This window comes from Thamnophis elegans, chromosome 9 (assembly GCF_009769535.1).
Source record: "Thamnophis elegans isolate rThaEle1 chromosome 9, rThaEle1.pri, whole genome shotgun sequence".
Classification (NCBI taxonomy): Eukaryota; Metazoa; Chordata; class Lepidosauria; order Squamata; family Colubridae; genus Thamnophis; species Thamnophis elegans.
This window is the reverse complement of record NC_045549.1, coordinates 43,923,733-43,938,616: the sequence shown is the minus strand read 5'-3', so window position 1 is coordinate 43,938,616 and position 14,884 is coordinate 43,923,733. Positions and strand designations below refer to the sequence as shown.

The window sequence follows — 14,884 nt, the reverse complement described above, 5'->3', positions numbered from 1 at the left end:
AAACATGAAAACACTGCAACCAACAGCTGCTGTCGTGTTTTTTCTCATTTCTGAGCATTGATAAAATATAGGAAATATTGTTAAAAGCATGCCAGCAAATACAAATATCATCTGACCAATATAGCACTTTTTTCTGATCTTTGGACCTGAATTAATAGTCTGTCTCCAGTGGTGTGATTAATCCCAGCCTGTGTTTTTAAAGCTTATTTATTTCTTTATTTGTTTATATTTTAGTGTTTAATCACATACGCATCTGGAAGCTTCAAATTTTAAACAGAATAATAAAATAACTATAAAATTAACATATTAATGTTTTTTTAGAAAAAATAACATTAATTTCCTGCATTAAAAATTAAACAACAAATTATAAAGCTATTTAAAGTAATCAACTTTTGGAGCTTACCTCAACCATATAACAAGGGCCTAATGTCTGGAGCATAGAATGAGCAGGACATTTCTGGTTTTGGGTTTTCCTTCCATTAGTAAATCCAATCTATTAACCGGTCTGTAAACTGCACTGTGGTTTTTTCAAAAATAAAATGAAATGAAATCTTGGAAATGATATTGGCATTTCTCTACAGTTAGCAAGACAAGCATGAATATCTCCATAAAACCATCAGCTTAACTTGATAAACTCTACTTTATTAGCCAGCTGGAAGGAAGCTGTTCAGCTTGGGAATAGTAATAGTAAGAATAGTTCCAGACTGTTGGCTTTTGTTACATAGGGAAACTCATATTGTGACTGGGCAGCAATGCCCAGTGGAATAGGCAGTAATGAACAACCAATAATAATCAGATGACTGAGAAGACAGTTTCACTTCTGTTTTTGTACATTTGATATCTGATATCTCCACATGAAAATAGAAGAAAATAGCTAATCTTTTAGAAATATACTAAAACATAGCTAAGCAACAATTCAGGTTACTTCCAAAAAATTATTCAGGTTGGATAATTTGAGGGGTCCTTGGTACTCTCTGAGCTTGCTTGTAGAATAAGAAGAATAAATGAATGCTATTGTCAGCCCTGAAGCCATTTTGGGGAAATCTTCAGGGCTGCCACAGCAAGGCCAAGTGGAGCTATGGGAATGTAAGGGAGTAGGTAGAGATAGCTGGGGGATGTGTAGGCAAAATAACATTCTTTCCCATGGGAGCCAAGGATGCTCAACCAGGTGTTGGAAGGGAGTGGATCAAAGCCAGCCAGAGTTGGGACGATGACCTTATTGGATTATAATGGACCTATGATCTGGATGGCAGGGCCTTTGGACTTTGATTTGGGTGGGGAAAACCCTGGGCCCTTCAGAGTCAGATTTTCACCAGCCACGTCAATATGACATCCCAAATAAATATATTCTTTGAGGGAACCCTAGGTCTCAAAGTTTTGATTCCTTTGGGGTTATTACTTAGAACCCTGACAGCTATATTCTTTGAAGGTAACTGTTGTTTTGTTCAGTCACACACTCACTCACTCACTCGACGCCTCTTCACCCAACGTGGGTATAGGCGACTTCCATGGAAATTTATGGCAATCCATGGAAGCTGTTTCGGCTGGATATACCCAAGGGGACGCCAGTCCCAAGGGTCGACAGAGCCCAATTGGTGGGAACAGGGGGCACTACGTGAAGGCCGGGTTGTCGTTTGATAGTTGAGAGGCTATATTTGGCGCATCAACTATCCTTGCCCCCTGTTTTGTTCAGTCAAGGACAGTGTTCCATTATTGAGGTCTTAAATATAAAATCAAATCAAAAAAGTATCTAGTGACAAAATCCACTTTCTAACAAAAGGAGATAGAATTACAAAAGCATCATTTAGTTTTCACCAGTCACCCTGTTCTGTAAATAGAATTAAATGAGAAAAATTTGAAGGAACAACAAAAGCTGAATTCATCTGTTCTGACCTCTTAGCATGAGGTCAATTTTTCAAATGCTTTAGGAGCCGCAGCTGGATCATACTAAAGACAAGAGTTTATCATAATGCTTCATATTACCTCTTGCCATTTTATTTCTTCAGTGCTCCAGAATTATTTACAGAAAATTGATGTACAATAATAGAAGAAAAAACTCATTCAATGAAACAGAAATACATTTCTTTTCTGTAGGCTCACATTATTGCACTAGTAGTATTATAGTGTTATGAGAAGCAAGTTCCCTATCAAACAAATTTATACATAATATTTGATGTGGTTGTCTCATAATGTAAGCATTTTTATGAGTATATAGGTTGATCCACAGTATTTTTATATATGTCCTGCAGTATTAAATACAGATACATGGTAGTCAGAAGAGGAATACATGTGAAGGTTTCAGTGGCATTAGAAATAATTGAGGATAAGTCCTCAAAATAAATCAGTTTTCAGATTGCACTCATCTTTGTCATATTTAGCCTTACATCAAATGTTGAAAAATATTCCAGACCATCTCAGTGGTGGGTTTCAAAAATTTTTAGAACCTCTTCTGTAGGTGTGGCCTGCTTTGTGGGAGTGGCTTGCAGGCCATGTGACTGGGTAGGAGTGGCTTGCCAGCCATGTGATCGAGTGGGAGTGGCTTGATAGTCATGTGACTGGGTGGGCATGGCCAACTTGTAAAATGTGGTGAAACTCACTTAACAATGCTCTTGCTTAGCAACCAAAATGTTGGCTCAGAAACTCTGGAATTTGAAGCACGCAAGTCTTAAAGCTGTCAAGTTACAAGACCCTTGCACCCCTAACCCTTTAGAAAAAAAACCCCAGGGAAGTTCAAACTTGACAGCTTTTAGACTTTACGGTTAGGTAGGACTCTTAGAGGCAGGTGGGGTGATTGGTGAGCCAGCCAATCAGTGAGCAGTGGGCGGGGCAAGTGTGGTACGGACGGGGAGGGGGAGGGAGCTGGAACCGGTTCTAAATGGCACAGTAGATTTGTGGAACTTCTGCTATAGAAGAAATTAGAACTGGCAAGAACCCACGCCTGATCCATCTAACTCTTTTCATTGTTTTAAAAATGGTAGCATTAAATTTATCAATTTAACCCTTTAACACTTCTGGAAATTCTTATGACAACATAAAGGTGTCAAGACACAGCCTAAACTCCAAATTCTTAAAAGTTTTTGGTCTGGAATACTGAACCAGTGCTGTCATTGTGATTCATTCCCATTTACAGAGCAACCAGGCAGAATCCTCAAATCTATGGTGCATTTATGAAAGATAAAATATAATCAGTATATAATAAAAGCTTATGCTTTGCCCTGTAGTTTAATTGATAGTTTTAAAAACTTGTAATTATGCAAAGGATCTGAAGACAAATTTAAAAAATAAGAAAAATAAGGACGCCTTCCTAACCTGGACATAAATTTAAACAAAGAGATGTCATATCATTAAACTTCACTTATTATTTAGGAGTTGAATAAATCATATCAATCCAGTATAAAACAACTTTGTGGAAACCCATATAAACCAAAACATATCTCAAAATCTGCAATAGATTAATGGCTTAGCAACTAAAGAAATCAGAGCTACTGGATGTTGGTAATTTTGAGTAAAAACAAGAATGTCAACTAAAAATTTCATATTGCCTTATGATCAGAAATTGTCATCCATTCTGATTAAAATACTATGCAATTTGTACTGTGCAACCTAGCTTATGTCACCTGCATTTATCAAAGAAATAGGTCTTTGGTTACAAGACTATGCAGTTCTTAGTCAGCTGGGGAATAATAATTGTAAAGTTTAAAGTAAAAGTCACCACCTATGAAATACCGGTATTTGTAAAAGCCTTACTATAAATCTATAATAAAATAAGAAGTTAAAAATATCCTCTCAACATGAGAAGCAAGAGTGTCCCCAAATTTCATAGATTAAATTTTAATGACAATTTTTTGAAGCAAGAAAATAAAAATTAGAAACCAAAAATTGTCATTAAAATTTAATCTATGAAATTTGCCATATGTATCTTTAGGTGTGGGAGGTGGGACTTTTATATTTTTGTTGAAAAGAATTGTTGATTCATCTATTTGGAACCTGTATGAATGTTCCCATTTGAATCTTGAACAGATAGTATAGTAGAGTATTATATTGCTTTATTTGTTGAGGTCTAAAAGTCAATAATTGATTTTTCCCCTCTTCCGGTTATTGTTGCCTTATGTTATAGCCTTTATTGTCATTGTACATCATATATACAATGAAATCGGTTATTATGCAATGTAATACAAATTCTCCTTCTACAACTATAAAACTTGTTAATCTAACAGTCTAGAAAAGGATAGGGTGCATAAATAATAATAATTCTTTAACAGTCTCAATCAGAGGTGAGTTGCTACCAGTTCAGCTTGGTTCGGCTGAATCGGTAGTGGCCCAGAGGAAGCTGAGAGTGAACCAGTACGGTGGCTCTTTTGGCTCTCCTGCCCACCCACCCACTCACGCTCTATACCTGGTTTTATGTCAAAAGGCAAATTGTGCATGCACGCACAGCATGTGGTTCCTGAGCGAGCCCTGACAATCAGCTGGTTGTCGCTGAGGTGGTGTGTGGATGGAACACGCGAGCGATCAACAAACTGGTATTGAAGGTAAATGCAACTCACCACTGATCTAAATCTAAATGTTAATCTTTAGGCAATTGTTGCTTCTTTTTTATTAAACAAAATGTACAAGAATGAATAAATGCTTCAGTGGGTTCCCATGCCAAGGGCAGTAGTGTAATTGAGTCCTATTAATACAATTTATCTCTACTACTTACTCTGTCATTCTCTAAGAAAATCTTTATCATTCAACAAATATGTATTCAAAGGGCACTTATAGAATATACATACATAAACTTTCATCAAATTGAAGAATGTATCATGGGAGCATGAACTGAGATTAATCAATCTCAAATCAAAGAATGAGAAATCAAGAAACAGTGGAGCCCGAAGAAATTGTGATAGAAAATAATCCAGATGTTTTACTAGTGCTTTGAAAGCAGTACTATGGGATGCAGATCATCATTACAGGTAGTCCTTGATTTACTACCACTATTAACCCCAAAATTTTTGTTGCTAAGTGAGACATTTGTTAAGTGAGTTTTGCCCCAATTTATGACCTTTCTTGCCACAGTTGTTAAATGAATCACTGCAATCGTTAACTTAATAGCACAGTTGTTAAGTGAATCTGTCTTCCCTATTGACTTTGCTTGTGAAAAGGTGATTGCGTGACCCGGGGACACTGCAACTGTCATAAATATGAGTCAGTTGCCAAGCAACTGAAGTTTGATCACATGACCAGGAGGATGCTGCAATGGTTGTAAGTGTGAAAAGCAGTCATAAACCACTTTTTTCAGTGCTACTGTAACTTCGAACAGACACTAAATGAAATGTTGTAAGTCGAGGACTACCTGTATTAGAAGTAATGCTTGCTATTGCCACGAAGCTATGCCACTGAGTTTAAAGATTCCATTTTATGACAGCACTTAAAAATAGCCCACTCTTTTTCATCTTCAAGAAAAAAAACAATGCTTTTAACATACAAAGAAAAACTATAAACAAGACCTGAAAATTAAAAGAAAATAGAAAAACAGAAGTGAACCCTCATCAGAGGTGGGAAAATAAAATAAATGCAAAACAAAAATCTTAGTTCTTAAACAATAAAGTAAGCATGGAATAATATTGTTCAGAGTTTCCACATCATTAGAAATCCAATTCATTTATACAAAGTGAACACATATCTTCTATCCAGAGTTAAGTCAAGTGTAAAATAGTCAACTATTTAACTGCAATCCACTCATAAAGAAGTTCTTAATAATTTGACAGATTCCAATCTTTGGCATATCCCCCCCCCCCCCCAGTATTCCAGCAACCTTATGAATACTAAACCAGAACAAGCCAGAAACATGAATCAAGGTCTCCTCAAAAATGTACTTCTAACAAAGATGTTGAAACCCACCCATTATCATAAGCCTTGGAATATCTAATAAAAATCCTTATTTCATCAGATATAATGAAACATTCTCTAAAACTTTATTGATTGCTTAAATAGAATATTCTTACTATTTTTTCTAAATTATTTCCATATCTTTCTCAGTTGTAGTTTTCAATTGTATGATAATACTTTGATCTTGCAAATTAATTAGAGTGGGGGAAGGAGAAGGTGTGTAATTCTCAAATGTTTGTTAAATTGGAGAGGACTTCATTCACAGCAACATCATCATATAAGTTACATCACTTGTGCCATTTTATAACATTTGAGCAATTATGCAAATAACATAGCATTTCATAAATGAAGCAAGTATTTTGCTCATTATATCTGAAGTCCACTAAATTGAGATCTGCAAAAATTGAGTGTAAATGAGGGACTCATAAACCTCTTTAAGTTACACTAACGGCGTGGAAGTTTCAGATGCTGTTAATGCATCAAGCCCAAATTGTCAGGTGAAGAGAAATTTTAATTAAATATATTCCCATTCAGTAGTTTTAGTCGATCCAAATTTATTTTGCAAAATATTGGATGTTGTAAAGGACTGGTTGACAGTGAGCTGCACACAAAAAATGAAAAGATTTTCCAGCTATTTCAGTTTATAATCATTCCATGATATTAATTTGTCATGGGAATTAAGATCATATTTTAATTTCTTTCCCAACATTATCCATAAGTTGTAGTGCAAGGGGAGGGGGGGTGACAGGCTAAATTTCCTGAAAATATCATCCTAAACGGAAGATCATATGGTTTTTATTTGTTTATTCATTTTAATCAGTCTATCTCAGGACAATCAAACTCACAGCCTGGATGCGTCATGTGCTGGCCATGCCCAAACCCAGTTTAGTGAAGGGGGGGGAGTCATGATACATCACATGACAATGCAAGTTTGACACCCCTGGCCTACCTGATCAAAATGATTCGGTCAGTTTAGGATTTACCTAAAGGTAAATTTCCCTCATTTCGCTCCACGGTCATGTCTAACAATCTTTCATCAAAGACATGAACAATTGAAGTTTCTTTTAATTTTTTTTAACTTTTATATGTTTAGCTTTCATCTTAATTTTTGTTTGTTTCACTGAGACCAATTCTTGCAAGATAAGAAACCACTGGAATTCCCACCTGATTTGGGACTAAAATCCCTTCCATTTGCTTTTCCAGGGAAGCAAACCCACATGGTTTCTAGGTTATTGTAAATTAATTTCAGCAAACTCTGCAATCATTTTTTTAATTCCCTTATCTGAAATGAACAATACATTCCCCTAGAGCTGAGTTCATTTACTCTGGCCCGAAATGCTGTAATTAAATTAACAGGCTCTCTTTAAATTGCATATACAGTTCTCTCAATAGAGGAACGTAATTACTCAATTTTGCTTCTATTTGCTACTATTCTGTGGTGTGTTTGTGTGTGTGTGTGTTTTCCTTTTGAGAGAAAGATGCTATATGTAGAAGCTCTTTCATTTGCTGTTTATATAACAAGTATCCTCTTGCTCTGTTCATTCTCTGGATGCACCGCTACCAACATCTATCACCAAGCTTTCGACGCTGTAATTTATAATATATATTTCCAGTGATATTAATGAAACCATGTTCATTGTCATTTTCTAAAGGTTAGATCTCAGTAACTGGTAAATTGAGCAGAATAAGTAGTTTACCCCAGTCAGTGTCTGAGAGTGCTACATCTTCAGTTTCCATAGTTTCAAGGAAGGACAATTTGCAAATGCATGACTAGATGTGGTTTGTACTGAATTAGGATGAATGCCATGTACACAGAGCTCTGCATCAGATAAATATCTTTTAGAATCATGCCATTTAAAACAGCTCCATTTATCCTGCAGGGCATTGCTTGCTTTACTGGAATGATATCTCTTGGAAGATTTTCAATGCTCTGTCTTCTCTAATCTCTAATCTCTTTATGGCTGATTCATCCATCTTCAGGGTCAGGCAGTTTAAGAGAAAGTACTACACCTTCATTTTTTGTTGTCTAATATGGGAGATTAAAATTAAATTCAATTAGTTGGTTGTAATAATTTCAATGATGTATATTTTGTACTCTGTATCTGTATATCTCTCTGTGGTGTGTGTGTGAGAGGGAGGGAGGGAGGGAGGGAGGGAGGGAGGGAGAATGAACACAAACCTTTTTTCAAGCCAATCATCAAATTTAGAAAGGGAAAAAATTGCCCCAGTCCTTAAATGCCCTTTCAAATTTTTACTTTCTTTCACAGTATATTCCCATTTTACATTGCAAACAGTATTGAAAACTGAAATATTTAATGGGGAAAAAAGAAACAGATTTGTCTCTTTCATTCTTTATGCATAATGATTGTTGGATTAAGGAGCAAAACCCAAGGTATTGGGAGACATGACAGTGCATTTAAAGTGCATGTAAAGACCGAAAAAACAAAGAAGAAGCATGTCTGATCCTCTCACAGATTATGCTCCTGTCACTTGTGATATCAAATAGAGGAGGAAATATATTTAGCAACTAGATGGGAGAAGTGGATGGGAGGGTTGTTGTTTTTTTACCATGGTAAGAACTGGAAGCACAAACAGGATCAAGCTGGGGACTTTGCAAATTCATCTCCATTGGAAGTTCTATGGTCATCTAATGGTGTTATCCAAGTCTTGATCAGAAATCTTTCTCAAAATCTCCAGTCAAATGAACAGATTGATTCATTACTTTCGTTGGGAAATGTGGTCAGTTAGCATTCAAGCAGTAGACTCGAAACTTACCTAACTGAAGCATAAACATATGCAGGTGACTTCTTTCTGCAACATGACCAATGTTTGAGTGAGATAAACTTAAAATACTATTTCAGTATTAATGAAGTTTTTCCTCTCTTTTTTGAATGCCATGTCTTTAATATCTATTAGATTTTCCTACCATTCCACTACAAGAAGTGGAAATAAGTTAGATTTACTCTTTCACCTGATGTAATGGTATGCAGGAATGACCACGCAAGACAGAGGAAAGAGCCACAGCCAGGAAAATGGTCAGATAACAGGCAATTTAGCCTACAGAAGGAATGTAGGCAGGAGCAAAAGTCTCAGAAAGGATGCTTCCTAATGTGGAAGTATGGCAATTGTTTCAGAATGGAACTCTAGTTTCTAGGGTTGTTATTGGTATCAGGAGAGAAATGTACTTCCAGGCTTGCAAAATTCTGTCAGTTTAATCTTGCAATAAGGTATAATTAATTCATCCAGATGTGTTTCCTGTCTACTTGGCAAGGCTATCAGTCTTGCAAGTATTTTTCTCATGTTTCCTGTATAGCCCAAGACGACAGACAGGGTCCTTTCTGAGATGGTTTGCTCTGCCCACATTCCTTCTATGGGTTTAGGTTAAGGGTTAAGCTGCCTCTATTGGACCAAATGAGCTGTAGCTGAACTCAATTCACAAGGTCATTCTTACACATCTTTAGTGTATATCAGGTGAAACAGGCAACAGAGGCAGGATATGGATTCATAATGGAGAGAGGAAAACTCATATTTACCAATGAAAAATAGATAGTGGCTTTCAGTTCAGCCATGAGGAAAATCTAGCTCTGAGAAGTAGAAACAAGCCTTATGAATTGCTGGGCTTGTGTGATTTGTCTTCCCCTTTCGTTGTATAGGTGAAAGAATCGTTTAGGTTTTTTAATGATCATTTGTTCTTAGTGTGGGTTCTTGGGAGAGAGAAAATTATGGTTAATGAGCACCAAACATGCTTTTTCTGAATAACAAACAAAAAAGCAAATTCTAGTTTGGCACAAACATTAAAACAATGTGTCAGGCCTGCAGTGGTCCCTTTAAGAATCTTTGGCCTGCCACACTCTTATTAAGGGGGGGATTTAGCAAGGGGTAAAATGTGTTGTTTTCAAAATAAAAAAATTCCTTCCTAGAAGCTCAAGGTCATCTTTTGTCTCCCAAACCTTTACACCTGACCGGAAGCAGTTAGGCGTAGACGCCAGCGTGGAAGAAGAAGATTGTACCATGTGATGGACTGTGGGTGTGGGGGCAAGATCATGAACTTTTAACTGGGTGGGATTCTGATGTAACTTCCAGAGTTGGAATCCCCACAGCACGATGCCAACATGCCTGCCTTATTAAATTGGAACTTTAAGCATAGTTTTGCCTTTGACTCTGATTTAATTCTGCATGGTATTTGGAACGCTGACACAACGCTTCTAATCTGCTTTCTACCTGCTTGAAAATAGATGGTTGTTACTTATCAGTGATTGTTTTTCAACAATCTTCTAGAGCAGTGGTTCTCACTATGGTCTGCAGATCCCCAGGGGGGCCACAATGTCATCACAGGGAATCTATGAAGGCTTGAAGAAATTTTATGATTTAAATCTTGAGTTAAGTCTTGGGAGTCCATGGCCAAAAAAGGTATTTAAACAGGGACCATGGGAAAAAAAAGATTGAGAACCACTGTTCTAAAGCATGTTAAATGGTAGTAAGAAGGAGAGTTCCGATTGTTAGAAGAGAAAAAATAATAATAATGTAAGATAATAGTTTTTATTGTAAAACATTTAATCAATTTGTATTTTACACCAAAAACATTTTCTTTTAGTTGTTTATCTTCACTTAAGCATTTTATAATATATTGAAGATCTGAATATGAGCCAGGCTTGGGTGCAAAAGGGTTTTTATACAGTACATTTCTAAATAAGTATAAATATTATGCACTTATTAAGAAGATAAGTCAGTCATTGTTTTCAACAGCCATATACTTTGTAGACTTATAGCTCCATGAAAGGAAAGGATTTTTTTACAAAACTGCAGAAAAAGTAGATACCTGAGCAGGTTTTGTCATGGACCTCCTGCTTCTGTGGAAATAATGGAACAAGTGTCAATTAATTTTACCAATGTACAGGCCTATAGATCAAGGCTGTTACTTTTAGTTAGATTAATTAAAACTTTTTCATGTGTTGTTGCACTGTCTTAAAATTCTTCTACAATAAGTTTCATTGAAATAAATCTCATAAATATTAATTTACCTTATTATTAATTGTTTTTTCAGAAAGGGGGTTTCATTACTTTTCAAATGAAATGTTGACATGAAATGTAACTATCCTGTATTCTATTCATGTATTTGTTGTAGGCACAGAAGGAGCTGTATTTGAGCATTCTGTGGAAACTCCCCATATCAGAGCTGAACCTTCTCAAGACCTCAAGTAGGTGTCTTAAAAGCAGTTTTTGGGTATTTGCAAAATGATTAGGCAAGAGAAGTTTCAATTTTTTATTATTTTCTTCACTAGAAAAGTTGAATCCTATTTGCATTCCTTGCACATAAATAAATGTCCCTGAGATGCTGGTCAAGTGGAGAACATTACTCATTAGCTCCTTCAGTGCCCCAGTTACAATGAGATCATGGCCAAATTGATGATGAAAAGTGAATTCAAGGACTCAGCTCATCCGATTGAATTGCCTTATTCCAGATGTGACTACTTACAGTAGTCAAGTTGCTATTTTTGCTTTGTTGCCATTAAATGATAGATCCTCACCTGTAGTCCTCATAGTGACCATCTTATACCTTCAATTCATTCTACTCTTTTTAAAATATTATTGTTACTTTGTTTTATTATTTTTGTGCTATGTTACATTGTTATGGAAAGCAAGTTTAGTCTAGTGGTGTTTTTCATATAATTTTATTAAACCTATCAAAGTATAAAATACAAATGTGTATTGTGGAAAATGGGGAAAGGGAAAAAGACAGAGAGAGAAAACTGTAGGATAAAGGAGATTAAGAAAGAAAGGCATTGACTTCCTACTCTTTTCAAATTTGTTTCTTTAACCACAAATGTGTCTAATCAGAAAATCAGAAAATCAAAGTTTCAATTTTTTTTCTATCCCAAGCAAAATCCAGAACTGATTTGCAAGTAGAATTAAAGTTGGATGTGTACTTTTCTTTGTTTAATAAAGCAGTTAATTTGGTCATCTCTGCCAGTTCCATCACTTTTTCCAGCCATTATTGTGGGCATTAGTGTATCTTTCTATTTTTGCAGATAGAGCATTGTCACAACTCTCAACAGGTATAACAATGAAGTTCCAGAATTTTTCAAGTTCTTTGCCTTTTAACCTAAAAGAAAAGTCTCTGGTTTGATTTTTATATTTGTTTTGATTGTCTTACGTATTAAAATATGAATCTTTTTCCAATATTTCTTTGCTTTGTCAAAACTTCACTAAAGCTGATAAAAAAAATCCTTCTTTGCATTTATATTTCCAACATACTTTTGAAACATCTTTATATACTGTATCTTTGGGAATTTGTCAGGTGTTAAATACCATCAGTACATCATTTCATAGCAGTTTTAGTAAATTTTAAACCCTTTATGCACATGTTTTCTAATTATTCAAGCATTACATTATATCCAGAATGCTTTGCTCATTGAATCATACAATGCTTCACATATTCATTCTCCAAATTCAATTTCAATAGCAATTTATAAACGTTTCAATAATATGTTCATCGTTGCCATACAGTACAATTTCAAAAGCCTTTTAGTCTAATAGCTATGGCATCAGGCTGGAAACTGGGAGACTCTGAATTCTAGTCTGGCTTTGGGCACAAAGCAAGCTCGGTGACCTTGGGCCAGTCAACTTCTCTCTTCCCTGGGAAGGAAGCAATGGCAAATCAAATCTGAAAATTTCTGCAGAGATTTGTCTAGGCAGTCTCCGAGAATCAGACCCAGTTGAATGGAAGAAGAAGAAGAAACATCATGGTTACAACCAAAGCTGTATTGTATTGTGCATCAAAATATTTTAAGTATTTAACCTACAAATGAAACTTCGTTAATTGATCTAACACACACACTTTTCAGCAACAGGAACAAGAGAATGGCAAATCTTAACTGGGTGACAGAGACCTCAGAGTGCAGGATGGCAAGGGAAACTGTAGCTGGAACTGTGATCGGGTGACTCATGCTGCTAGAATGAGGTGGGGCTGGGCTTTGTATTGTGAAAGGCATCAATGCACCAAGAAACCCTTATATGCCATGTTGCTGGGCTTGGGTGCAGCTCAGCTGCTTCTTGCAGTCTCAAATCCAGGTGGGTTACCAAGATTAGAGATTTAGTCTTCTGAACTTTTGGACTCGTGCTGGAGCCCATCTTCGGGAACTTTTCTCTGGCAGAGTGTGTGCTTTGGGCTATTCTGCATGCCATATTTATATGGCGCCATTGTGTGTGGCTTTTTAGATGAAGATTGGGGTTTTGATAGATGGCTATTAAGGCATTGGCTGTTATTTCCTTGTGCTGTCAAGCCCTCCCCTGCTAAGTACTTGATAAACTGGAGGTAAACCAACTTTATATTTCTTCATTTTGCTTCTAATAATCTTAATCTTTAATCCTTCAAATAGTGTCAGAGAACTTAATTTCATTTCATTTTTTCTTTCCTTTGCCCCTTCTCAAAAAATCTTCAAAAGTTTAACAAGCCTCTTTTGTAAATCAAACTTAAGAAAATGATTGTGGTTACTCTCTTGGTTTGTTATTTGCACATCCTATTTTAGGACTAAGGCATAAATCAGGTTTTTTGGTAGGGGATTGTCTGGATTACTTGTGGCAGATCTCAAGTTCTTGCTATGTCTGGAAAGAAGTTACAAAGAGCCAATCTATTCACCATGGTCATCAGCTCCACTTTTCACACTTTTCTTCAGTTCGTCATTTCTTCCTTGGAAGTCTACACATTTAAGAGCCATTTTAAAGGCTTCAGGAAAGTTCATACTATTTGTTCTGCTGTTGTTTTTATGGGGATTTTATGCGTTACATTTTGATTATTATTCCAGCCACAAATGTTTTTTTCTGCTGTTTTTATTATGTATTCTTTAACTGCTCTGAATACCATTCAGATAACCAAGTAAGTGGGTTGTTTTAAAGCTAAATAAATAATGGAAGGGAAGGTTTTTGAGTTTATTGAGCATTGTTTGTGCCCTGCAGAACAAAGGTCTTGTTCTTATTATGAGTTATTTCAGCTAAAAATGTCAGTGGAAGGTTAGATATGCTGAGGCTTCTCCTTGAAAAGGGAACGTGCTTTTCTATGTTTTTTTTTTCTTGAGCCATACTCATTATTCATTTGAATCTCCAAAGTTATTCAAAAACCACAAATGAAAAACAACTCACTTTTCAAGTCCATGAAACAATATGCATTAAAAGTGTTTAGGACTACTACTGAGAGCAGTATGTTCTCCCCAAAATACAATAAATATGGGAATAAAGAATAAATATCATATTCAAAAATGATGCAGTGCTCTAAGTCCAACTGAGATTTTAAACACAATCAGAGCCTTTTGTAAAGTATAGATCTGACATTACTGCTGAGTCTGAATTGATAATTTTTCAAAAAATACCAAAGATACTTGAACAAATGGTTACATATCATTTTAAAGTTCCATATCAAATCCATCTCCAAAGACTTGGTAATCCAGTTTTCAGATTGTATATTTGATTCTCTCTTTCTTTGTTGGTGTTGTTTGGCATTCTATCATATCACATCCAAGGATGTAATCATGAAGAAAAATTCATTCAGTTCAGTCAATAAGTGTGAGTGTATTCATTTGTCTGTACTTTTCCAAGTTTTGTTTAGTAGCATTCAGAAAAAAATAAAGGCACATAAAGATGGATATATTGGTAAAAAATAAAATGATCTTTGAAATTGTTTGGTTTAAAAAAAACATATATTAGGGAATTTATATTAGACATTCAAGTAAATGAGGGCAGATATGATATTGCTGCCATTACAGAAACTTGGTGGGATGAAACCCACAATTGGAACATACAGCTAGAAGGATTTAAATTATTTAAAAGAAATAGACCAAATAAAAGAGAGGGTGGAGTTGTACTATATATAAGAACTAACTACATATCTACAGAAATAGAGAACAACAATGATGAGAACTATCTTGAATGCATTTGGGTCAATATTAAAGCAGGGAGAGAAATGACAATACTACAGGCCACCCAACCAAGCAGAGGAAGTAGATGAACTTTTTGCTAG

At 35.7% G+C, this 14,884-nt stretch overlaps 1 protein-coding gene across 3 annotated transcripts in view; it reads left to right on the top strand.

Moving 5' to 3' along the window:
* SGCZ (sarcoglycan zeta) overlaps nucleotides 1–14,884 on the top strand; it is a 228,971-nt gene that overhangs the window by 195,338 nt on the left and 18,749 nt on the right. For all 3 annotated transcript variants that reach the window (XM_032224357.1, XM_032224358.1, XM_032224356.1), the window contains one exon: nucleotides 10,997–11,069. In XM_032224357.1, the coding sequence (XP_032080248.1) occupies nucleotides 10,997–11,069 (73 nt within the window). The remainder of the gene's footprint in view (nucleotides 1–10,996; nucleotides 11,070–14,884) is intronic.